The 25,457-nt window shown below is 46.3% G+C and overlaps 1 protein-coding gene across 3 annotated transcripts in view; it reads right to left on the bottom strand.

Annotated features, from left to right (window-relative positions):
• Positions 1-1,108: 1,108 nt before the first annotated feature.
• PPP2R5D (protein phosphatase 2 regulatory subunit B'delta) overlaps positions 1,109-25,457 on the bottom strand; it is a 273,958-nt gene continuing 249,609 nt past the window's right edge. For all 3 annotated transcript variants that reach the window (XM_086925820.1, XM_086925821.1, XM_086925822.1), the window contains one exon: positions 1,109-5,470. In XM_086925820.1, the coding sequence (XP_086781946.1) occupies positions 5,333-5,470 (138 nt within the window). In that variant the 3' untranslated portion in view covers positions 1,109-5,332. The remainder of the gene's footprint in view (positions 5,471-25,457) is intronic.

Genomic DNA, 25,457 nt, shown 5'->3' with positions numbered 1-25,457 from the left:
GCTATTACCATTTTATGTTTTTACTTCTCGCACTGCGAGAAAGCAGTGGGGCGACGCTCCTCCACCATAGCGGAGCCGCCGCCCCTGCCCTCATGACCAGACGCCTTGACTTTGGCAACGCCCTTTATGCCGGCATATCCACCCAGCTCCTCCGAAAACTCCAGACCATACAGTGCACCGCAGCCAGACTCACCCTGAACCTCCCCAAACGCAACTACATCACCCCCCACCCGAGAGACCTTCCCTGGCTCCCCATCCAGAAGAGATGCCAGATCAAGAGCGACTGAACTTCAACCCTCTAGACAACTGCGCTCCTCTTCACTCGCCCTCGCAAACACTTCCTGCAGCAGTCACAGCCGCAGCAGCGGCCACTCCTACATCGCTGCCAAGAGTTTGAACGACCTTACTCTTCAGCGCCATACAGCACCCCCACTGTCTTCGACGGAGACAAAGCACCCAGATAACTCTAGAGTTGATATTGTTACACTTTACAAATGCTGATTGACTGACATTAAGTTTGACAGCAAATATCCATACAGCTCAGTAACACTTCCAGATCTTGAGCTGGAAAGATCAAATTGTGTCCCACTCCAACGTTCCCTACCAGCCAACATACAAGTACATGGTTGTACAAATCATGAGCCATAGATGCACACTTTTTTTCTTCATTCTGTTGACTGATGAGTATGTACTGCTGCCACGCTGAATCTGGAATAAATGTTTGTAGTCCGATATTTCAGACAAACAGTTCCAGTGATCGGACGAGGCATCAGCTCACTGTGTATAGGGTCCTGCTGGACGAGGGATCAAAATTCAAACACAAAGCTGTCACATGGGAGACTCTGCAACTCGGAACCACAAACACAAGACTCAGGGCCTGGTTCAGATCTTAGCTGCCGGGTTGCTCGGTCACAACGGTGACGGATATCCTATTTGCTGAAATATAAATTCCATAATAAACCATGGGATTTATATTTCAGAGGGTGGGATACCCGTCACTATTGAGACGGAGTAACCTGTGCGTCAAGATCTAAATCGGGCCCTGAATCCTCTATCCAACATGACAACCGACGAACGGAAGTGTCTAGTATATCACAAACAAAAAACCTGAGTTTTCAAGAGACTTTTTATTTTATTCTGTACATACATGAACATCTGTACAAAATCTGACCTGTCATACTATGTAACGCTACCTAAAAATAAAGTAAAACATATGTACAGACAGGACCTGGAAGCAGCGTAGTGTTAGTCAGGTCGGGAATGCTATTTCATTGGTCTGCTTAGTATTTCCCTGGTCATGACGATGCTATGAGACGGAGGACAGCCCGAGGAGGTACTAGAGTCCCAGCTCCCGTCTTCTCACAGCTGAGAGGACATGAGCGGATCCAACCTTGCACTGGATGCAATACTGACAGCATATGGACGGGAACGTGAGCACTTGATCCAGGCAGGTAAAGAGACGGCTCGTCATCCAGGGCTCATCCCCAAAATAGCAGCGTCAGACATCAAATCCTTTAGCTTGTTAATAAAGTGCAATTCTGAAGTCTTTTTTTTGTCACATCACAGAATGAAGTACATCGGAGAAGCAACACTTAAAAATGTTTATCCGGGCTTTAGGATAAAAGAAAACTCCAGCTTTCAGAAAGGATAGTGGTTATGAGGTATGAAAACAGGATTCTTGGGCAAGGGTATGAGGCTGGTTAGGAACCGGCAGAATGATAGAAGCTCCAGTGACTCAAAGAACACAACGAAGAGTGGCACGGACAGATACAAGGTGCGCCCTCATCCAGGAAAACATTTTTCACTTGAACAAACAGGTGAGCCTAAAAGACATGGCTTTTAACTGACATATACATGATGACCTTCGTGGCTCACTAGGTGTGTATGGAGAACTTTTTTATTAATTTGTGACATGAATTCGTGATCCCGGGTTAGGTGAAAGATTTGGTGCAGGAACAAGATCCTCTTCTGAAGGGAACGATGTGCATTTCCAACCCATAAACAACCAACGGGAGAGTCTGGTAGGAAAACTGGTGAGAAACAGGAGGGGATGGTGCATGTAAGTAAGCCATAGTGGACAATCATTTTTAGAAAAGCCTGCCTGCGAGAACCCACAACGGCGCATGTTTGGTAAGAACTGACATGCTTTCGCTGCTTAGTCTAGAGGAGGATTGTGCAACAGAAATTTGGACATGTGTGCACTCTGCTGCTTTGCCCTTCTCAAGGGAGGAGGTAGGTCTTACAGAAAAATGAATGGAATGAAAACCTAAAATACTAGGCTTTGCTGTGAACTAATGGGGTTTGTGGGAGAGGGACAAGCAACACAATTTGGAATGTGGTGGGTGGCACCTGTAAAGTGAAGTGCAAGAGTTTACGATTGGGCCTTATGGAGTTTTACAAATAAAATTGAAGATACAGGAGTAGGGAGCTTGCTCAGCTGGCAGACAAATAGTTCTCATCTTAGGCTCTAGAGGGAACTGACAAGACTAAGCCCAGGAGGGGGTGGGGTTGGGTAACATGTTGGGACGGCAGGGTAGATACCATGGTGTTTAACATCTACTTGCCCACTACACATCTGGACTGAAGTGACTTCTGTCACTGAGCAGATTTAGCCGAAGACTGCACTTCATGTGCTAGACTTCCCCAACTCACTTCATGTGAAGACGTATCTCAGTTTAGTCGTTATGCCTTGGTGGCTCAGAGGAACTAGCTCCACTCCACCTTCGGTTTTGTATAGCGTGAATGATCCAACACCTTCACCTAGTGTCCTCCTCCATGCTCAGCAGTCACTGTCCAACCCTCACAAGCGTATCCAGCATCCTAGGAGAAGCATCTTCCTTTTGTAGACCTCACAAGCACCATCTCCATGCAACTCCACTCATACCCTCGTACATTTCTAGTGCCCAGTGTCCATCATATATTACTAAAGGGAAGTTACAATAGTGCCTCATTTCATCTCTAGAATAAGTTAAATCTTTGGATGTTTTTGAGTAAAACGACTTTCGTGCGTATGATTATGTTAAAACCGTGTTTTCAGTGCTTGGTACTAAAACGTACCCATCAGATTGTGAAAACGCCCACATTTCATTACTGGAGGAGAGGATGCCTGTGAAACTAATGGGACGTCCTCTGTGACTGACCTACTACTTCTAATTCCCAGCACCAACTGAAAGGATAGAATTTAACTGATCATTTAAAGGTTTTAATTTGCCTGGAGAGATTTCTGATAATTCACTTACTTATCAGACATTCAAGAATGCAAGAACCATGGCAGCAGCACAGCGGACCACCAGAGAGATTAAAGGTTTGGCAGCCGGAGCTGGTGCCAAAAACTCTATTTAATGGTGTCATCATTTAGAGGCACCGAAGGCACCTACCTATCAAATCTTCAAAAGGACCCACCTCACCTGGCCAATCTCATTTGAGTTTTCGTCTTACCCTCTTACCAATACTCAGAGACTACCATGAAAGCATCCCGCTGAATGAGTAGATATTGTGAAGAAAAAGACAGTATTCAGCCCGTGAGGGGTAATTATGCCCCACACAGGCATTGGTCGCCCCTTTCCATAATACAATGCCACTCTTACAAATGTTTCTGCCGATGGTGTCCCACACAGCCAAGATGGGCTTTAACAGTGCCGCTGTGCTGCCAAAGCGTCATTTTATCCAGCCTTTCTGTTCATATACTGCCTTTAAAACTGATCACATTTCTTCACTATTAGTTATGTCTTTGTAATAAATGATGTCATGATTACAGTTGCCCACTATTTTCTGTTTTTGCCACTTCTGTGGGCACACTGAACTTTATAAACAGGTGTTTAATGTTGAGATGAACATTTTTCCCATCAACAATCGGAGGCACCCAAAAATTGCTCCTCGTATGGGCAGTCGCAAATCTCATTTAGCGAGTTCCCAACAGAGGTAAAGTATTCAAAGGTATTTTACATTTGCCTGAGGAGCTTGGGGGAAGGGAAAGCTATATATAGATATATATATATATATATATATAACATGTTTAGGACATGCACAGATATTTACATACAATAGATCAAGGGAACTCAGTCCAGAGTGGGAGTTATCCCGAGTATCTTGCATGTCTGATGTTCCTGAGCCTACTCAGGCCTGGACTGAGCCTCATTGTCTTCTACCTATATTACTGTTCTCCGAATTCATTTTCTAGCTTGGTGATCGGCGCTACAGTAGAACCTTGGAAAGCTGAATGTCTGACAACACAAGTACCAATCCCCTCCAATGGGATCACTGTTGCAAAGACTAGTGTTTAAACCCAGCCCAGCCCGCAAACCCATCAGTCTGAATGGCGCGAAAAAGGCATTAGGCAATGAAGGAGGAACATGTGGGAATCCCCAAACATAGTATGAACATCCAGCTATCCGAGCCAACAGCGTATGTGCACGACAGAGGAACCCCACAGCGCGAAGACGCCCATGGGCAAGTATGCGCTTTATAAATACTCAAAACAAAACAAACTACAGGACACTGAGCACAGAACAGAAGCTTCAGCACATACTGCACTCCCAGTAGAGTCATTCAGCAACCAACGGAGCAAACGCCTCCCTGGAGAACGTGAATCACTGTGTGATACACTCAGTACCAGCATCACTGGAAAACTCTCTCCCTTCACAAGATCTTTATCTCGGGACACAAGAGTGGGCTGCTACCAGACAAGGAGAGGAGTGTAGAAAAGCAGCTCCTACCTGGAGCAGGCATGTCACTGCGGAGACAAGTCCTGCGGGCAAGGGAGGAGGGGCGATATACATATTGATCCTGCAAAGTACCAAAGTCATCAGTGACTGGAGGCGAGGAGGAAAGAGCAGGTCAAGCGTAGAACCGAGGCTGGTTAGGCACTCAACGGAGAGGGACGGAGAGAGGTCAGATTTGGCAGAGGATGGGAGGTGCTGCCCCATACTGCTACTTATAAGTGCATGTCTAGAGGTTCTACAAGGGAGGGACGAGTAGATCTTCCATTCCCAATAAAGGGATCCAGGATTCCTACGATCAACCTATCCCAGTGTCCATATGAGCATGGCAAGAATGCAGACAAACGACATAAGACAGGACACAAAGCAAGAGTAAACAAAAATAGAAGATGGATGCCGACATAGAAGCCCACTAGCAAAAGCAGACAAACAAAAGCCAATGAGGACAGCAAGAAGGCAAGACAGAGGATGGCAGAGAATAGAAGCTCGTCACAATCACTGGCCGAGAGATCACTTCCTAGTTTGACGGAAGGAGTGCACTGTGTCTGGATCTGCTTTGTCAATTTTGATAGGGGAATGGGGACTGCACTGCCCCTGGCTGTCTCGAAGGCACGTCAGAGCGTCTCCTGGCTAGCAGTGAGGAATTCTTCTGCTCTCTTATGAGATTCCAAAGCTTTAATCGTGTAGACATCCTGAGGCAGCTCAGACTTCCTGCGCATCAATACTTTCTCCTTCTTAATATCCTTCAGCATCTGAAAGGCAAAGAGAATCAGTGAGTGAGACCAGAGAACTTAGAAAACAACCGACCAAGGTCATATCCTTCCCAAATAAAAATAGCATATGCTGAGCTCAGAAAATTGCAAATAATACACCTTTTGATTACAGGCTCTATGCTGGGGATAGCTGTCATCTGGTAGTCAAATAAAAACATGTTGAGTACAGATCTCAGGGTTTTACAAAAACCAGGGGCAGATCCTGCTAACGACTGAGGGATAATTTACATGGGCTACGGCTTTGGTTCAATCTCTGGGTAGCTATGCTGCTTGACAAGGAGGGAAGAAATACCACCTGCAAGCAGGAACGTCTTAAGATGCGATCCATTTTGTCTAATTATACACAGTCCATACCGATTACACTACACTTTGTGTTAAAGATTTTGAACTGTTAATAAGATTATCATAAGGTGCCATATTTAGAGGCCACATTGGTTACAGTCTTAGGCAGTCCGTTAAGAACATCAACAAACTCTGGGACTTGTGGTCTTGATTTAGTTCACTTGTGCCCCATACGATTCTTTGTAAAAGGAAGATTCAAGAAGAAAACAAGTTACTTACCTGTAACTTTGGTTCTCCAGTATTGGAACTTTCATAGATTCCCATGCTTATATCATTCCCCGTCGTCGGAATGGGAGTCCCCGGTATACATAAAATAGCAATAGAAACCATCACTAAAACAGAACCTAGGCCTAGGCCCATTGCAGTTTTGCAACCTATCAACCTCTTTTTGTAAAAGAGACCAAAAGAAAGATCCACCAATCAGATTAGCCTCACACCCTAGAACCCTCCTGAGAGAAGCTCAGACCCTCAGATTTTCAAAGCACTTGTGTAACCAAACCACTGAAGAAGCTAGAGGCTTAGCTTTCCCTGGGGAGGCGGGTGGGTCACATGGGAATCTATGAAAGACTCCAATACTGGAGAACCAAAGTTACAGGGAAGTAACTCGTTTTCTTACTCCAGTATTGGAACTTTCATAGATTCCTATGCTTGTATCACAGTAGATAGCAGTTAGCACATTTTTGGAAACCATTATTAATATCAAACTAGGAACAAAGTCATAGTAAACAAATCATGAAAACATTTTCCAATGGTAAACAACATACTAGAAACTTCAGAAACAAATACATAAGGTTAAAAAATGTGCAAGAGCTGATAAAACAGCAACATGGAAGGAGGGATGAACGGGAAAGCTCACCACTACTGAAAAAGATTCCTTAGAACTGCTTGGCCGACTGCTGTATCACTCTGTGTTGCAGCATCCAGGCAGTAATGCTTTGTAAACGTATGAGTACTGCTCCAGGTTGCTGCACGGCAGATCTCCCGGATAGGAACACCAGCAAAGAGAGCTGTAGAAGAAGACATCAGCTTCGTGGATGGAGCCCGGACTCGACCCTCCAGGGGCTTGCCCGCTGCCTTGTGACAATATTAGGGTGCATTGGTGATCCAACAAGCGATCCCCTGCTTGGAAAGGGGGAAATCCATTATGCGGGTCACTAAGAGACATAAACATTTGAGAAGACTTCCTGAAGTCCTTAGTTCGTTGAAGATAGAACTTTCAGCACCTCTGAACGTCCAGAGTGAAGTGCTTTCTCTGCTGGAGCCGGTTGAGGGAAAAAAGTCTTCAGAATTACCGGCACATTTAAATGAAAGTTCGAAGGAACTTTAGGTATGAATTTTGGGTTAGTACGTAGAACCACTGTTCCTTTTTTTGAACTGTAGAAAGGGTTCCTGAATGGTGGGAGCCTGCATTTCTCCCACACGCCTCGCAGACGTCAAAGCTAGAAGAAGCGCTACCTTCCAGGAGAGGAATTTCAACTCGGCTTTGTGAATAGGTTCGAAAGGAGGCTTCATAAGCTGGGCGAGAACCAAGTTCAGATGCCAAAGAGAAGGAGGAGGCATGACTGGAGGAAAAACTCTGAAAAGTCTCTTGAGAAACTGTTTAACTATCTTTGCCGACCAGAGGGAAGGGCCTGAAGACGTGCGTCTGAAGAGAGAAATTGCCACCAGAAGCACTTTGATAGTGTCCTTCTTTTGCTAATGATAGAATGTATGGAAGAACTCTATATGGCTCGGATTCAAAAGGTCATTGTTTTGACACCAGATACGGAAACGCTTCCACTTTAATCTGTAAGCCTTATTCATACTTAGGGCTCTTGCCTGAGAAAGTACCTCTTTACACTCTGCGGAGAGATTCAGACCAAGAAATTCTCGCTGCTCAGGAGCCATGCCGAGAGCTGAAGAGAGTGAGGATCCGGATGCCAAACTTTGCCCTGGGACATCGTCTGCAGCAAAGGAATCGACTGCAAAGGCAGAAGAAGGTCCAGGGAGAGAAGGTGAAGTTCTGTGAACCAAAACTGTCTGAGCCACCCAGAGGCTATCAGAATCATCCTGCACGGTTCTGCTTTGAGTTTCCGGAGAAGTCGGGGATCAGAGCAATGGGGAGAAAAGCGTAAACAAATGCGCCTGACCAGGCCATCGAAAGCGCATTCCCCAACGATCCTGGATGGTGAATCCTGCTTGCATAGTACCAGCATTTCTTGTACTCCGGAGTGGCAAAAAGATCTATGGAAGGTGTGCCCCGTATGTGAAAAACCTTCTGAAAAATGAAGTTGTCCAGTTCCCACTCGTGGCTGACAAACTTCAGTCTGCCGAGAGTGTCTGCTGCCTTGTTGAGGACACCTGGAAGATGTTCCGCTTGGAGTGATATCTCTTGCTGAATTGTCCACTCCCAGATCGACTGGGCTCCTTGGGACAAGTCGAGACCTGGTGCCTCCTTTGTTTATATAATGCACGGCTGTCGTGTTGTCCGTACGTATAAGAACTGCCGACTGTTGTATTCGTGGAAGAAAGACTTGCAAGGCTAGGTGAATCGCTCTGAGCTCCAGCAGAATGATTTGCAACAGACGATGCAGAGGCTGCCACCGACTGCTTACATGAAGATCTTGTAACACCGCTCCCCAGCCTTCGAGAGAGGCGTCCGAAGTTATTATGTGTGGAGCCAGGATTAGTCTGAAAGACAGACCATGAGAAATGTTTTCTTTGGTTATCCACCATGACACAGCCTCTTTCATGGTCGACTTGGTGCCACTGCCGTCCACTGCCATCCGTTGACTTGGTGCAAGTCTAACTCTTCTTGGAGTGGACGCATTCTCAATCTGCAGTGAGGAATCGGGGTATGCATGAGGAGTTCGAACCCAGCAGGGACTTCTAGAGGCAAACTGAAAGTAACCTTTTTAACAACCGGGAAGCCATGGACATTCGTTTCTCTCATCGCTCCAAGGTCGGGAAAGCCTTGTTTATAGATGTGTTTAGAATGGCTCCCAGAATTCTGGTTGTCCTTGACGGACGAAGAGAAGACTTCTGTTCGTTGATTTGTAGGCCGAGATTGGCAAACAGGCGTGCACACGTTATGACTGCCTCCTCAGCTGCCTGTTGGGTAGGAGCTTTTAGCAACCAGTCGTCCAGGTAAGGGAAGACCTGAAGCTTTGGTTTCCGCAGAAAGGCTGCTACCGGAGCCGATACCTTTGTGAAGATACGTGGAGCAGATCTCAGTCCAAAAGGAAAAACCCTGAATTGAAAATGGCCCTTGGCTACTGTGAAGCGAAGAAAGCTCCTGTGAGCTGGGTGAATGGGTATGTGAAAATAAGCGTCCTCTAGATCCAGAGTGGTCATGAAATCTGCAGAGTTGAGAAGACTAAGGATGTCTTGGAGAGAAACCATCCGAAAGGATTATTTGATGAGATAGGTGTTGAGCTCCCTCAGATCTAGTATAGGGCACCACTTTTCTAACGGCTTCCGGATCAGGAAGAACCGGGAGTAAAACTCCTTTCCCCTTTGAGAGATAGGGACTGGTTCTATAGCTCCTTTGAGGAGCATTGGTGGACCTCTAACCGTAGCAGACGGAGATGTTAGATACCGTGGTGCGAGGGGGCCTGGATGGTGGTGGTTGGACAAACTCCAGGGTGTGGCCTTTTTGAATGATGTTCAATACCCAACGGTCTGCTGTTATTTGCTGCCAGTTGTGGAGGTAATATGAAACTCTGCCTCCCACTGATGACACAGGAGGAGAGGGGGCAGTAGTCAGAGCCAGCAAGCCTCTATTGGCGCTTAGAGTTGTCTCTGCCCTGGAGACATTGCCTTCCTCTGTTGTTCGAGCGAGAGAAAGAAGATTGATTCTGCCGTTAGCTATAATTCGGCTTGTAGGATTGTGACTGTGAACCATACGAGGAGTACTGCTGTTGTTGGTTACCGCCTCTATATGAAGAGTTAACTCTTCCCCTTGCTTCTCGGAATAGGAACTTGCGGAACTGCAGAGTCCCTAAGGATTTTGCGGTTTCTGTATCCTTCCTAATGTCTTGGAGCGGATCATCTATATGTTTTCAAACAGCGCTTCTCCATCGAAGGGCAAATCTAAAATCTTATTCTGGACTTCCGGCGGGAACCAAGTGGCCCGCAACAAGCCCTGTTGGTGAAGGACAGCCGCTCCAGCCAAGGACCGAAAAGCAGTTGTTGCTATATCCATTGCACAATCAATGATCTCTGCTGAGGTTACCAGGCCTTCGTGGAGAATTCTTTTTACTTCTTTCTTTCCTTCTTCCAGCAACTGATCGAGATACAGGGACAGGTTGCACCACATCTGGCGATCGTAACGCCCAAGTATAGCCAAAGAATTAGCTGCTCTGACCAGCAGGCTCGACATAGATGAAAATATCTTGCCTACATTACCCAGACGCTTGCCCTCTTTATCTGGAGAAGTGGAAAGGGGTTTGAAGGATTTCTAGATTTCCTTTGAGCAGCCTGCAAGATGACAGAGTCCGGTTTTGGCTGACTGGTCAAACAGGCTGGGCTACCATCCGGAGCCTTATATTTTTTTCTCCAGACGAGGTAAAACTGGAATGACAGTTGCTGGATTCTGCATTGCCTTTAAGCCTTCCTCCCAAACATGGTCCACAATCGGACTTTACTAGACCGACCTCTTATAAGGTTCCTTAAAGTAATAAAGGAAGCACTCAGATTCCACCTTGGTCATGGGTAGGTCGAACCTCTTGGCGGCCCTCTCCATTAAATTATGGAAACCCCCTATATCCACAGGGGGGGAATCAACAGGTGCCGGAGCAGGAGAAGCTGGATCTGGAATAAGTCATCCTGCTCCACATCTGGATCTTGGATTGTGACATTGCCTTGATTGTAGTCAGAGGTGTCATCATGGACGGGAGGCACAACTGGTGGAATATCCTGCGCTTCCAGCAGTGGCTGAGATGGTGGTAATTGTGGGGCCACAGGACAAGCAGGAGGAACAGTAGTAACCGGCACTCCTACTGGAATAGGAGGCTCTGCTGCAAATCGTTTCCTGTAATCCAAGAGCATAGCTTGTAAATCCGTTAATAAGGAGGAGGGCATTTGGACCATCTCCTGATGATAGTCTCGCTGATATTGAGCGGGAGGACCATACTGCTCAAAATCCTTATACTCCCCTTATGAGTCTGTGTCCTGGCATTTGACATGTAGCTGAGAAGGGCTGTCAGCATAGCCACAAGGACCAGAATTATTTTCCAATTGCGACGAAACACGTGTCGGCTGGTTTTCTTCTGTTTGTTGGCTCTAAACTAAAGATGAATTAAAAGACTGAACGTTACCCGACTCATCTGAAGATTTTTCTTAAAAACTGGTGGCTACTACACTATTTCTTGTGCTTTCCTACATACGGTTTGTCTACTATTATGTGTGCCTAGTTTTTTGCTTTATTTATCATTGGGAGGGTTTCACCCACACAACATTGAGGAGTTATAGGGCTTATATCCTCACCTGGTTGCACCACACTGATTTGTTTTGTATCCAAACACTTGCGTTAATTAGCAGAGCGCCAAGAATTTTCCCTGGCCACTAAAAACCCTTCTCTGAAACAGTCCTTGTGCTTGCCTTCAATATATAAGGTGGCACATGCCTTAAAGAAGGCCTTCTTCTCTTTATCTGACATCCTGGAGAAATTGTTTCAGAAAAACTGTTGGAAAAGATGTAGAATCCAAGTTCTAGGAAAAAAAATGAGCAGAGCTTAGTGGAGACTCCCTTGCACAACGTGCGGTAGAAAATCTAAGGTTCTGAGCTTCTCTCAAAAGGGCTCTAGGGGGTGAGGCTAATCTGAATGGTTGTTAATTTGTTTGTCTCTTTTACAAAGAGGTGGATAGGTTGCAAAAAAGCAATGGGCCTAGGCCTAGGTTCTGTTTTAGTGAGGGTTTCTATTGCTATTTTATGTATACCGGGGACTCCCATTCCGACGACGGGGAATGATACAAGCATGGGAATCTATGAAAGTTCCAATACTGAAATAAGTGGAAGTATCGCTCGTGTGAACTGTAGTCATTTGGCAGCCCTGGTTCTTCTGAACATCTAACTTACATGCTCTTTTTTTTACTAGTGTTGCGGGCAGGTAAGAGTCCAGGCCAGATTATTAAAACAAAATACTGGTGTAAAAACACAAGAAACAAACAAAATACAAAAACTCAAAGCATGCATCAGAGGATTATATTTGACTAAGTGCCCATATCACCCTGTAGGATGGCCTCTAAAGGTGGAAATATAAATGTTACTGTTTCACCCGGTGTATATCAAAGATTTCCAAAGGAATATTAAAGATGTACAGTGACAGCAACTGTTATCTGTCAACGTTGTCACCAGTGCTGGACTCCATTTAAAATGCATATAGGAAGCTTGCCTTGAGCGCAACTCCATCTCTGGAAATCGATCCAAGCGCGGCAGTAACTTGACATCAGTTGTACAACAGCTTTAAATGCAGAATTCTCACTGAACAATCCTTTCACTGTTTGATTGCAGCAGAAGGGTGACTACAAGGTTTTTGTAATCGCACAAACATGGTGGGGGGGGGGACTTGGGGGGAGACACAATTACTTGCCTGTGACAGTGAATCTTGTGCCTAAGACTTACCAACAACAGACCATATTAGGACCAGTTATTTACAGCTGGGGTCTCTCTCAGTTTCTGATACTGTCCAATCTTACCCCATTCCTTTTAGGGAGTCTCACGAGCGTAAGGACGGGCTGGAGGGGGAGCTTCGATGCTAATGATCCATGCTATACTCTACAGGGAGCAGTGTCTGGCACTTGCACTGTGTGTGGGCGCTTGGGGTGTAGATACGAAGAACGACCGATGGCTCTTGTGCTGGACATAGGCATACTTGCCAACAAACCCCATTCAGGTAGGAGACTTCGATCTTTTTAAAGCCAAAAATGACTTAATTTTACCTATCTCCTGTCTGAAATTGCCTTTGCTGCAATGCATATCAACAGGAAAAGTTGTGCCGCGATTTTTTCTTCAAACACTTTCCTCTTTCATGCATAGAGCTTCTTCGTCTCAAGGGATCTCTACTTCATCGGTCTCAATTATCAACAGGTGGGCAACAATTATGCGAGTGGAATGAAAATCCTCTGCGGGAGAACCATAGCCCCAAACGTAGCATTGGTACTGTTGTTTCGACTGCCAAGTCTCTTGGTTTCCAAGTGTTTTCTGTGAGTGAAGGCGGCCTGGAGGTCCTCGGAGGTGAAGCAGCCGCACAGACGAGCAGGAGTCTGGCACGGGTCTTGCTGATAGGGCTATGTCTGACCAGACGCTTGTTAAAGAGGGATCGAAAGATATGATCACCAGGAAGGCTCTAGCAGGAGGTCTCATCAACAGTGTGGTGTATATTAACGGTCACCAGGCGAGGATAACTCCCCCCTGGAAGCAAATATCCCAGATCAGGACTGGATCCAACACTTTAGAGACATACACTCAGGCCAGTCTCTAGCCAAGAATAGTGCTCATGAAGAGTCTACCATTATATTGGGTAACCACCTGCACTTTGAAGTTGAGGATATTTTAGACGCTATTAGTCGCACTCTGACAAAAAAGGCACCGGGACCGGATGGTGTTCCGGCTGATGCCTTTAAATGCTTCCCCAACTTCTGGTCAAGACTGCTTTGCAGGGTTTTTAACGCCTTAAACCGTGACAACATTCCGGAGTCCTGGAAAACTTCAACTATTATCCCGGTTTTTAAAAAAGGCAATAGGCAGGACCCTGCATGCTATAGGCCCATTTCATTGATAGACTCCTCAGTCAAGATCTTAGGGAGAGCCCTATTAGCAAAACTGAATATATGGGCCACCGAGAATAACATCTTGAGCAATGTGCAATACGGGTTCAGACCCAAGAGAAGCACCCTGGACCAGTGCCTCAACCTCCACCTACTGATTGAGAAATACACCAGAGCTAAGGATGGGTCCATGTACCTAGGGTTCATGGACCTCTCCTCTGCATTTGATATGGTCAACAGATCCAAGCTCTGGGGTAAACTGGTTGAGATGGGTCTGGACAGATCTATAGTCAACTTACTGTCCGACCTTCATTCTGGCCTGTCTGCTAAAGTTAGAGTCTCCACTGATGGAAGATGCACTGAAGTGTTTGCTTCTGAAAGAGGTGTCCGTCAGGGATGCATCTTGGCACCTTTACTGTTCACGTTGTATGTGAATGCCTTAGAGCCCGCTCTAAGAGGGGTCACTTGCGATATTCCACGTGCAGGGGAACAGGGTATTCCAGTTCTCCTGTACGCGGATGACGCGGTGCTTCTGGCGCGAACAGGAGTGGGGCTACAACGGCTGCTGGATGCTTTCGAATCCTTTATGGGTTCCTTAGACCTGAAAATTAATGCAAAAAAATCCCAGGTCATGTTTATGGGTCAGGCTTCAAGGAAATCCCTTCACAAAACTTTTTTCTGCGGAAGGGAAAAACTTGTTCGGGTTACTACTTTTCCCTACCTGGGGATCACCTTTGATGAGAAAGGTAGCTGGGGCCCTCATGTAAAAAGTAGAGTAGCTACACTGGCTAGGACTTCCGCGGCCCTTCATGGCTTTTCAAAAAGACTAGGGGGCAGGCCCTTTGAAGCAATTAGCAAAATATACAAAGCCAAATGTATCTCTGTAGCTTCATATGGGAGCTCCCTTTGGGGGGTATAAAAGAGTTGATCCCATTCAGACCGCGGAAAACAGATTTTTTAGATCAGTTTTGGGCGTCCCGCAGTCAACCCCTTCTTACACTGTCCACCAGGAGCTAGGTGAAGGCTTCATTAGCGATTTGGTTAGAATAGCCCCATTAATCGCATGGCTCAAGTTGTGGCTAAATCCTGAAATTCCCCTAAACCATTCCATAATAAGGGACTGTTTGACCCTGGACAATGCACACAGGATTGGATGGTTAAAGTACATCAAGGACAGTTTTTGTAGGTTGGGGAGGCCTGAATTATACACAGCCACTGACTCCATAACATCCAATGACGTTGTCCTCACCAAGGTTGCCATGAAGGACCTTCTTTCCTTAGAGAGGGAGGAAGTCGAGCTAAAGAAACCCTGTGTTAGGGCCAGCCTCTTGCTGGCTATACCTAGTGGTCCTGACAACTACCTCAATATGGTGACTAATCCTTATCATAGGTTCATTTTAACCCGTTTTAGACTCAATCTAATTCATTTTAACTTGGGTTTTTACTCTGAGTGGAGTACCCCTGAAAAGGCCCCGCCATGTCCCTGTGATCTTTTTTCAGAACAGAGCACAATGCACTTCATAATGTTCTGTAGCTATTATAATGATGCCCGGAGACAGTTTCTCGTTCCTATACTTAAGGAAGCGGGATTTATTCTGGTTCGACCTGCTCTTATTTACTTACAAATGCTGCAAACTCCCAGGATCATGTTTTTCGTGGCAAATTTCCTGGTAAGAGCAATAAGAAGCAGGAATACCAGACTCAAGAGTGCAGACCTGTTTATTAACTAGTCGGGCTGATGGCAATTTCAGGTTAATGAATTTTAGATCACAGTGTGTCAGGTCTTGTAGTTACCATAGTAGAATATTTATGTGGGGATCATCCCTTGGGATATTGCACTTTATTATGCACTTTATTATTAATGCACTTTAATACCACGCAATTACAAAGTCTTAATGATTTGCAATATGGTACATTGATTTTTATCTGAAATGCTCTTTTTTAATGTTCTAACTGTTTTTAACTGTTTTTAACTGCTCTTTTATTCATGCTACTTGTTGTCTGTATTTTTATGCCATTGTCTTTGTATGATATTAAGTTATCGCAATAAAGAACTTTGACTGACTGACTGACTAACGGTCACCAAGTGGGCAGAGTCGTTAATGCAAAGGTCATCGACATGCATGCTGTTGTGAACTATTCCAGCGACTTAAGCTTCATGTCAGAGACTGAGGATTCACAACTGCCACTTAAAGGGAAGCTCACTGGACGTATGCACGTATCCTGGACCTTCACCTCACAATCCTCCATATTACACTCCACCACAAGCTTTCATTTTGTAAGAATGTTTTTTAAGTTTTAGGGGGACACTTCCAATTCACTTCCCCTCTAAAGGATTTTCTCCCTCCTTAGCTTAGAAAGACTGTCGAAAAAGGCTTACACTTTTCAGTATTCTCTGAGGCCCATGTACTGGATGGAGAGAGCTAACGCCTCTTCAGGCGTTCTTCAGAATGACTAATAAGGCACGTGGCTGAAGAGGGACTTTCTCTCTTCAGTGGATTGTTGTCACAGTGAAGATCCAACACTGCTCTGATCTTTCAAGGCAGAGCACAAAGCTCCAGCTGATGCTAGAACAGGCTTTAAGCTCGGAGGATCAACAAACAAAACAAATGCCTGCCATCTGAGGAGCGGGAGCTGGCTGCAGAGCAAAGCTGTTTTTCCTAAGCATTTATTTTTATACAAATGTTTTCAAGTTGGAAATATGCGATAGAAGAGCAATGGACTTCAGGGATTCCTTCACACCTGGCACGCAATCAAACATTGAAGGATGGCGGCTTCTAGTGGGGGTATAGTTCTGCGCACAGCCACCCCAGTGGATAAGTGCTGCTTCAGAAGCATGCATTTCAATACTGCTACCGTTAAATATAAACCAGCAATTTTAAGTCTGACAACAGGGAAGGATTTCAAGCTTTCAAATATAAATCCTAAGCCGGTTAGTAACAAGTTACTTATAATGCAGTCTCCTCTATCATGAATCGCAGAGTCAAACACTTTAATTCATACTATGGTGATGGTAACTTTCTACCAAGTGTCTGAACCTTTGGTTTAGTAACTCATCTCAACACAATTTCATGTTTTGTTTGTGGCGAGTGTGATGGCAAATATAGTCCAAAGGAGGTCATACGTGTAAATCTTCATGCCGTAGGGCCTGTAAGCTTTGAGGAGAGATTTCATTTTGGCCGGCATATCAGCTGTGGTTTGATGCCCTCTCCTGCTCCAACCGCCCCCCTTCCCAAACAAAACAAATGAGGAAAAGGAAAATGCTACTTACCAGTATGCATCTGTTCTTGGCATGTAGAGCTGTAGAAGTTACACACTGTGCATATATCGCCACCTAGTGCTGGGCCCGGATGTTTGCAGTTGTTTTTTTGTCCAGAAAAGTCTTTGGAAGTCGCGAGATAGGTGACTCCTCCTTTGGATCACATTGCGCATGGGCATCGGCTCCATCTTCAGATTGTTTTTCGCCATTAGGGAAATGATGGAGCTTTGCAAGAAAAGGAAGGATGTCCATGTAAGTTGTATCTAATTAGGGTAATAATGGAACAGATAATGGAACAGATAAAGGCAGCCGGGGAGGCGGGTGGGCGTGTGTAACTCTGCAGCTCTACATGCCAAGAACAGATGCATACTGGTAAGTAGCATTTTCGTTCGAGGCATGTGGGCTGCTGAATTCATATCTGTGCATAGATTGTATAGCAGTACTCACCCCCAGCGGCGACCCCCCGTATCTGTTGCAGTAGTTTGAAACAGTGTTTTGAGTACAGCCTGGTCCACAGTAGCTTGTTGTTTTGTTTGCACATCTACACAATAGTGTTTTGTGAATGTGTGCGGTGTAGACCATGTAGCTGCTTTGCAGATGTCATCTAAGGGAATGTTCCTTAAAAATGCCATTGAAGCCCCTATCTTTCTTGTAGAATGGCCTTTAGGAGGGACAAGTAACTTACGTTTAGCTTTGTGGTTGCAAATCTGTATGCATTTGACAATCCACCTTGCTATCCCAGATTTTGAGATGGGGTTGCCTTTGTGTGGTGGTGAAAAGGACACAAAAAGTTGTTTAGTTTTACGAAACGGTTGTGTCCTTTCAATGTAGTAAAGTAATGCTCTTTTGACATCTAAGGTATGAAGAGCTCTTTCTGCAACTGTTTGTGGCTGCGAGAAGAATACGGGCAGCTCTACAGATTGATTGAGGTACAAGGGGGAAATGACTTTTGGAAGGAATTTAGGATTGGTTCGGAGAACAACCTTATTATGATGCATTTGTAGAAAAGGTTCTTGAATGGTGATTGCTTGTAGCTCACTAACTCTTCTGAGAGAAGTAATTGCTACTAGGAAAGCGACTTTCCAAGTTAAGAATTGCAGTTCAGTTTTATGTAAAGGTTCAAAGGGAGGTCCCATTAACCGTGTGAGAACAATGTTTAAATTCCACTCCGGTGAAGGTGGTGCCCTGGGAGGAATGATTCTTTTGAGGCCCTCCATAAAAGCCTTTATGGCAGGTACTCTAAAAAGTGATAGATGTTGTCCCGTTTTGTAGGTAAGCTGCAAGGGGCAGCAAGGTGCAGTCTAATAGATGTGTACGCTAAGTTACATCTTTGGAGGTGTAGTAAGTATCCTATGATGAGTTGAATAGACACATCGAGAGGATTGATGTTGTTGTTATGCCAGTATATACCAAAACGTTTCCACTTGGCTGCATAACATGCTCTAGTGGTGGGACGTCTAGCCTCTTTAATAACATTCATACATTCAGGGGGAAGGTTGAGGTAACCGAACTGACTTCAGGTGCCAGATCGCAAAGTTGAGCTGATCTGGGTCCGGGTGCCTGATCTCTCCATGGTTCTGGGTTAGGAAGCGTGGAGACAGGCGTAGCTTTTGGTGCGGTACTACAGAAAGTTGCAGCAGTGTGGTGTACCACGGTTGTCTGGCCCAAGTTGGAGCTACTAGGATGAGGGTCAGAGTATGCTGCTGTAGTTTGCGTACCACTAATGGAAGCAGTAAGAGAGGTGGAAAAGCGTACCGAAATGTGCCGGACCAGTTCATCCATATCGAATTGCCTTTGGGCAGTGGGTGTGGATATCTGGCGGCGAAGCTTAGGCATTTGGCGTAGAGGGTGGCGAAAAGGTCTATCTGAGGATGTCCCCACATTTGAAAAAACGGGTGAAGAACTTGTGGATGAAGTTCCCACTCGTGGATCTGTGGTGTCTGACGGCTTAACAGATCGGCTATGGTGTTTTGTACTCCTGGAACATGCTGGGCTAAGAGGAAGATGTTTAGAGGTATAGCCCATCTCCATATCTGCTGCGCTAACAGAGAGTTGCAGAGAGTGTGTCCACCCTTGTTTGTTTATGTAGTACATGGCTGTCATGTTGTCTGTGCGGATTAAGACAGCTTTGCCAGATATTTGCTTTTGAAATACTTTTAGGGCTACAAATATGGCTAGTAACTGTAGATGGTTGATGTGGAGTAGCTTTTGGTGCGGCGTTCACCTGCCTTGCATGGTGTGCTCCAGTAAGTGAGCTCCGCAGCCGGAGAGCGATGCGTCCGCTGTCATGACTATTTGAGGAACTGGCTCTAGGAACGGTCGTCCTTTGGAAAGGTTTTTGGTGTTCCACCATTGCAGAGAGAGGTGAGTTCGACCGTCTACCAACACTAGGTCTGTTAATTGACCTTGAGCCTGGTTGCACTGTTATGCTAAGCACTCTTGAAGAGGACGCATCTGTAGTCTTGCATGAGGCACTATGAATATGCAAGAGGCTCTCATCCCTATGAGTTGCATGAACACTCGAGCTGGAAGAGAGTGGTGCGGTTGGAATTTTGTTAGGAGAGCTTACATATTTGTTATCCTGGCAGGGGAGGGATAAGCGAGCCCTGTTGAAGTGTTTATTGTGGCACCGGGATATTGTTGTACGTGGGACGGTTGCAGGGGAGACTTGGTGTGGTTTACTGTGAACCTCAAGTCGTGGATAGGTGGATGGTGGCGTGAGTGTGTTGTACACACTGACTGTATGAGCTTGCTTTTATGAGCCAGTCGTCGAGATAGGGAAAGACGTGAATGTTCTGCCTTCTTAAGTGTGCTGCTACTACTGCTAAGCACTTGGTAAACACTCTTGGTGCTGTTGTGACTCCGAATGGGAGCACCTTGAATTGATAGTGCTGACCTTCCAGTACAAATCTGAGATACTTTCTGTGAGCTGTGTGAATGGGAATGTGGAAAGAGGCGTCCTTGAGATCTAGGATAGCAAGGAGAGGAAGGGCCCGCTGGAGTGTGACCATGTGTAAGTGGTCTGATTGTATGTACAGGTTTAGTGGTCTGAGGTCTAGAATAGGCCTTAGAGAGCCGTCCTTCTTTGGGATAAGAAAGTACAGGGAGTAAACTCCCTTGTTTCGTTGATGTGATGGAACACATTCTATTGCACTTTTATGTAGGAGGGATGTTACCTCCTGCCTTAGCAGAAGCAGATGTTCCTTTCCTGTAACATTGGGTGTTGTTTGGATGGTATGTTTGGGGGGGGATGTTAGTTCTAGACAGTAACCTGACTGAATTATTCGTCGCACCCACCTGTCTGATTTGATGTTGGTCCAGACCGGAAGGAATTGTTAAAGTCTTCCCCCAACTGGAGTGGAATGTGGTGGGGGAAGTGGAAGGAAGTCATTGTGCAGGAGTTATTAGTTTTGCCTCTGCCTTTGTTGTTGTTGCCCCTGTAACCCCCTCTTTGGTAGCCCCTATTGTAAGTGGATTGTGTAGGGGCTTTGTAAAAAGTAGAGGAACTGTCTGAAGAGTAGCCTCTGGCGGTGCCTCTGTAAGATGATCGGCGAAAAGAGCGTTTGGGAGCTTGTGACTGCAAGGCTCCCAAAGATTATGCTGTGTCCGTATCTCTTCATTTTCTCAAGGGATACGTCCACATTTGGCTCAAATAAATGTTGCTCATCAAAGGGTTGGTTGAGGATGGCACTCTGCACTTCAGGTTTGAAACCTGAAATGCCTATGCAAGAGGACACTGGTGTTTATCGCCCTTGACGCAGTATCTGCTGCATCTAGGTCACAACGAATAGAGGTATTTGTAATAGTTTTACCTTCTTGTATAAGTTCATTGGCCCTGTTTTTGTACTTGTCTGGAAGGTGCTGCATTATGGATTCTAATTCATCATAATGTGCCCCGTGGTACCTTGCTAGTAGTGCCTGAGTATTGGCAAAGCGCCATATGTTTACGGCCTGTGACGCTGTTCTTTTGCCTGAGGCGTCAAGGAGCTTAGACTCCATATGGTGGGGGAGCCTTCCTTGATGTTTGGGAATTGGCTCTCTTGCTTGCGTTGGAGACTACAAGGGAGTCTAGTGGCGCTGGTCCTTTTATGTAGGCTGGATCTGAGGGGGGCAGCCTTATACTTCTCAATTCGGGGGTTGATGATTCGAGCCCTAACTGGGTCTTTGAAGACTTCTGGCGCGTGCTTGTTGACCCCTTTAAGCATGGGTAAAGTTGTGGTGGACCTGTGTGTGGTGTCAAAGGTATCCATAAGGAGGTCTTCCTCTACTGGGTCAGTATGTAGGTCAACCCATGGTATTGGGCAGCCCTATGCACAAGTTGGTTGAATCCCATAGTGTCCTCTGGTGGGGAAGGCCTGGAGGGATATATGTCATCTTGTGGGATGTTAGAGACATCTGGGGTGCTATAATCATCCAAAGGATCAGGTGAGCCAGGAGGACTAAGATTATATGGTGGCTCACTATCTGCACCGCCCACTGTGTCATCAGAGGAGTCATCCCAGTTATCATCGTCTGCTAACGGAGTAGGAGATGGTGTAGGGGAGTGATGTGGTAGGGGAGGAGGTGGTGGAGGAGTATGAGGTGGAGGAGGAGGAGGAGGAGAAGAAGAAGGTATCCTTAGAGGAGAGGTTGCAATGTCCTTCTTAGGATGAGGAGCCGTGCAGGCGTGTCTAATGGTCGACCAGTTTTGGGATCTTTAACCAGAGTTTTTTGTGTAGGATCTGGATGGAATAATTCCTTTGTGGGAGGTAGATCCTTCGGTGCCGAAGGCTTTTTCGGCACCGAGCCGGTAGCCTCTTTCGGCTTTGAAACCTGTTCTTTTGCAGTGTCTTTGGCCGGTGGAACATTTGGTTTTTTCGGCTCCGAGGGTTTTTTCAGCTCCGAAGCATGGGAGTGGGGTACTTTGGGTGGCAATTTTTTCGGTCGGCTCAGAATGTGGTCTAGGTGCTGAGGAGCTGGTGCTAGTCTTCGCCGCCGAGTGCTTAGATGCGGAAGCAGCTGACGTGGAGGAAGAAGATGGCTTCTTTTTCAGTGCCGGTAGGTGTGCGCCGGCACAGGGGGTAGGCTGACTCGAGCCAGGGTCGCCTAAAGGCTTATTAGGCTTCTTTGCCGAGCTTGAAGGCGGTGCATGGGAAGCAGTGTCTCTGCGTGCACCCGGGCCCGAAGGTGAGTGTGTGACCGAAGCCTTTTTGGAGGATGTCAAGGAAGGGTTGTGGGGCGAAGTGTGCAATGACAATCCGCTGAGCTGGAGTGAGGTCCTCGACGTCTGATTCTTCGGCCTCGGAGTTGCTGTCGACGCCATGTTCATGCTCTTGTTCTGGGACGTCGACGCCTTCTCGGAAGATGTCGTCTGGGATCGAAGCGGACGAGCGAGCCATTGTTCTTCGAGCTAGTCGGTCCCGAATCGTCTTCTTGGAGCGGAAGGAGGCACAAGCGGAACAGTCTCAGGCCTCGTGCTCCAGTGAGAGGCAAAGGTTGCACACCTCATGGAGATCGGTGTGGGGAAACTTCGACCCACATTGAGGAAATTTTTTAAATGGGCTGGAAGATGAGGCCTGGGTAGGCCCGAAGGCCTTCGCCGACGACCGGAATCGAAGACTTGAAGAGTAGCGTTGATTGGAAACGCGTTCAAAACAATACCGTAGAGGTTGGTGAGGATTGCGCGCCGAAGGAAAATCGGTTCCAACCCGCAGCGCAGGAAAGACATTCGTGCCCGGTGGCGGAAAAAAACAATCTGAGGATGGATCCGATGCCCATGCTCAATATGATCCAAAGGAGGAGTCACCTATCCCGCGACTTCCAAAGACTTTCCAGACAAAAACAACTGCAAACATCCAGGCCCAACACTAGGTGGTGACCTATGCACAGTGTGTAATCTGTAGCTCATATGCCTCGAACATAGGTTTAATCACCTTCCTAGAAAGTCTGAGTAACAAAAGATCAAAAGCAAAACATTACACAAATTGTTTTCCAAGTCAAAATGGAATTTCACAGAGGAGACACTGAGGATTCCCTAATTCCACTAAAAGTGCAGCAGAAAAATCTGATCACTAACAGATGAGGAGTTTGGCGTCATTCTTCCTTGTTGGCTGGAGTCGGAGTCTTATAATGAGTTGAATGAGTGTATATGAGCCTGGTCTGTAAACACGGACTATAGAGGGCTCCCAGCCGGACGAAGGTGAAAAACTTCGAATGCATGAAAGGTCTAGTGCTGGAGAACCGGGGTTACAAGTCTGGAGTCGGAGTCTTATAATGAGCTGAATGAGTGTATATGAGCCTGGTCTGTAAACACTGACTATAGAGGGCTCCCAGCCGGACGAAGGTGAAAAGCTCAAGTATGCGAATGCATGAAAGGTCTAGTGCTGGAGAACCGGGGTTACAAGTCTGGAGTCGGAGTCTTATAATGAGCTGAATGAGTGTATATGAGCCTGGTCTGTAAACACTGACTATAGAGGGCTCCCAGCCGGACGAAGGTGAAAAGCTCAAGCTCAACATATACATGAGCCCCCTCGCGACTATCGCACGCCAACACAACCTCAACATCATCTCCTACGCTGATGACACTCAACTGATCCTCTCACTCACCAAAGACCCAAACATCGCCAAAACCAACCTACATGAAGGAATGAAAGAGGTAGCCGAATGGATGAAGCATAGCCGTCTGAAACTGAATTCAGACAAAACAGAAGTCCTCATCTTAGGCACCCCCCCCCTCCGCCTGGGACGACTCTTGGTGGCCAGAAGCCCTTGGAAAAGCACCCATCCCGACGGACCACGCACGGAACCTAGGCGTCATCCTGGATTCCTCACTCTCGATGACCAAACAAGTCAACGCCGTCTCTTCATCTTGCTTCAACATTCTTCGCATGCTCAAAAAAACATTTCGCTGGATCCCCACCGAAACTAGAAAAACGGTCACCCACGCACTGGTTACAAGCCGCCTGGACTACGGAAACACCCTTTACGCCGGTACCACCGCAAAACTTCAGAAAAAACTCCAACGCATCCAGAACGCATCAGCCAGACTCATATTAGACATCCCGCGTAAAGAACACATTTCTGGTCACCTGAAAGACCTCCACTGGCTCCCCGTCAATAAGAGGATAACTTTCCGCCTCCTCACCCACGCACACAAAGCTCTCTACGAACTTGGACCCGAATGCCTCAATACACGTCTTTCCTTCTACACCCCCTCCCGCCAGCTGCGCTCTTCCAACCAAGCCCTCGCTGCTATTCCCCGCGTCAACAAAACCACCATGGGAGGAAGATCATTCTCCTACCTAGCGGCCAAAACCTGGAACTCACTTCCCATGCACCTTCGCCTCACTCAAACCCACCTAGCATTCAGAAAGCAACTTAAAACCTGGATATTCGAGAAGTAATTCCCAACCCCTCTTCAAGCGCCTTGAGACCCTCTGGGTATGTAGCGCGCTATATAAATTTATTGACTTGACTTGACTTGAAAGGTCTAGTGCTGGAGAACCGGGGTTACAAGTCTGGAGTCGGAGTCTTATAATGAGCTGAATGAGTGTATATGAGCCTGGTCTGTAAACACTGACTATAGAGGGCTCCCAGCCGGACGAAGGTGAAAAACCCAAGTATGCGAATGCATGATAGGTCTAGTGCTGGAGAACCGGGGTTACAAGTCTGGAGTCGGAGTCTTATAATGAGTTGAATGAGTGTATATGAGCCTGGTCTGTAAACACTGACTATAGAGGGCTCCCAGCCGGACGAAGGTGAAAAACCCAAGTATGCGAATGCATGATAGGTCTAGTGCTGGAGAACCGGGGTTACAAGTCTTGAGTCGGAGTCTTATAATGAGTTGAATGAATGTATATGAGCCTGGTCTGTAAACACGGACTATAGAGGGCTCCCAGCCGGACGAAGGTGATGCGAATGCATGAAAGGTCTAGTGCTGGAGAACCGGGGTTACAAGTCTGGAGTCGGAGTCTTATAATGAGCTGAATGAGTGTATAGGAGCCTGGTCTGTAAACACGGACTATAGAGGGCTCCCAGCCGGACGAAGGTGATGCGAATGCATGAAAGGTCTAGTGCTGGAGAACCGGGGTTACAAGTCTGGAGTCGGAGTCTTATAATGAGTTGAATGAGTGTATATGAGCCTGGTCTGTAAACACTGACTATAGAGGGCTCCCAGCCGGACGAAGGTGAAAAACTCACGTATGCGAATGCATGAAAAGTCTAGTGCTGGAGAACCGGGGTTACAAGTCGGCATCAATTCCCAATACACAGAGTCTGAATGTGGGAACAAGTATTACAGGGCGCCAATCCTGGTCTAGAGTGTATGTTGTGGTTAAACAATCATGGGAGAGTAAACTTGCTTCAAGAATCAGTCCTTGGCGAGGATGAACAGGGAACACAGAGTTAGTTTGTACTGGAAAAGCTGGCAAGGGGTTTTACTCTGATAAATTACTCAAACTCACCTAAACAACATTCCTTAATGCATACATAGAAAGAACTGTGTGGACGATTTATGCTATTAATGAAAAAATAAAGGCCGAAGACAGATCGTACACAACTCTAGAAGATGATGGTCCATAAAACACCACAGTGGAGGAAAGTGCAAAGTTCACGGACATAAAAGTGAGGAAAGGAAATG

The sequence above is a fragment of the Lissotriton vulgaris genome, chromosome 6 (assembly GCF_964263255.1).
Source record: "Lissotriton vulgaris chromosome 6, aLisVul1.2, whole genome shotgun sequence".
Classification (NCBI taxonomy): Eukaryota; Metazoa; Chordata; class Amphibia; order Caudata; family Salamandridae; genus Lissotriton; species Lissotriton vulgaris.
Note: the sequence above shows the minus strand (reverse complement) of the source record. Positions and strands in the feature narration are given on the sequence as shown.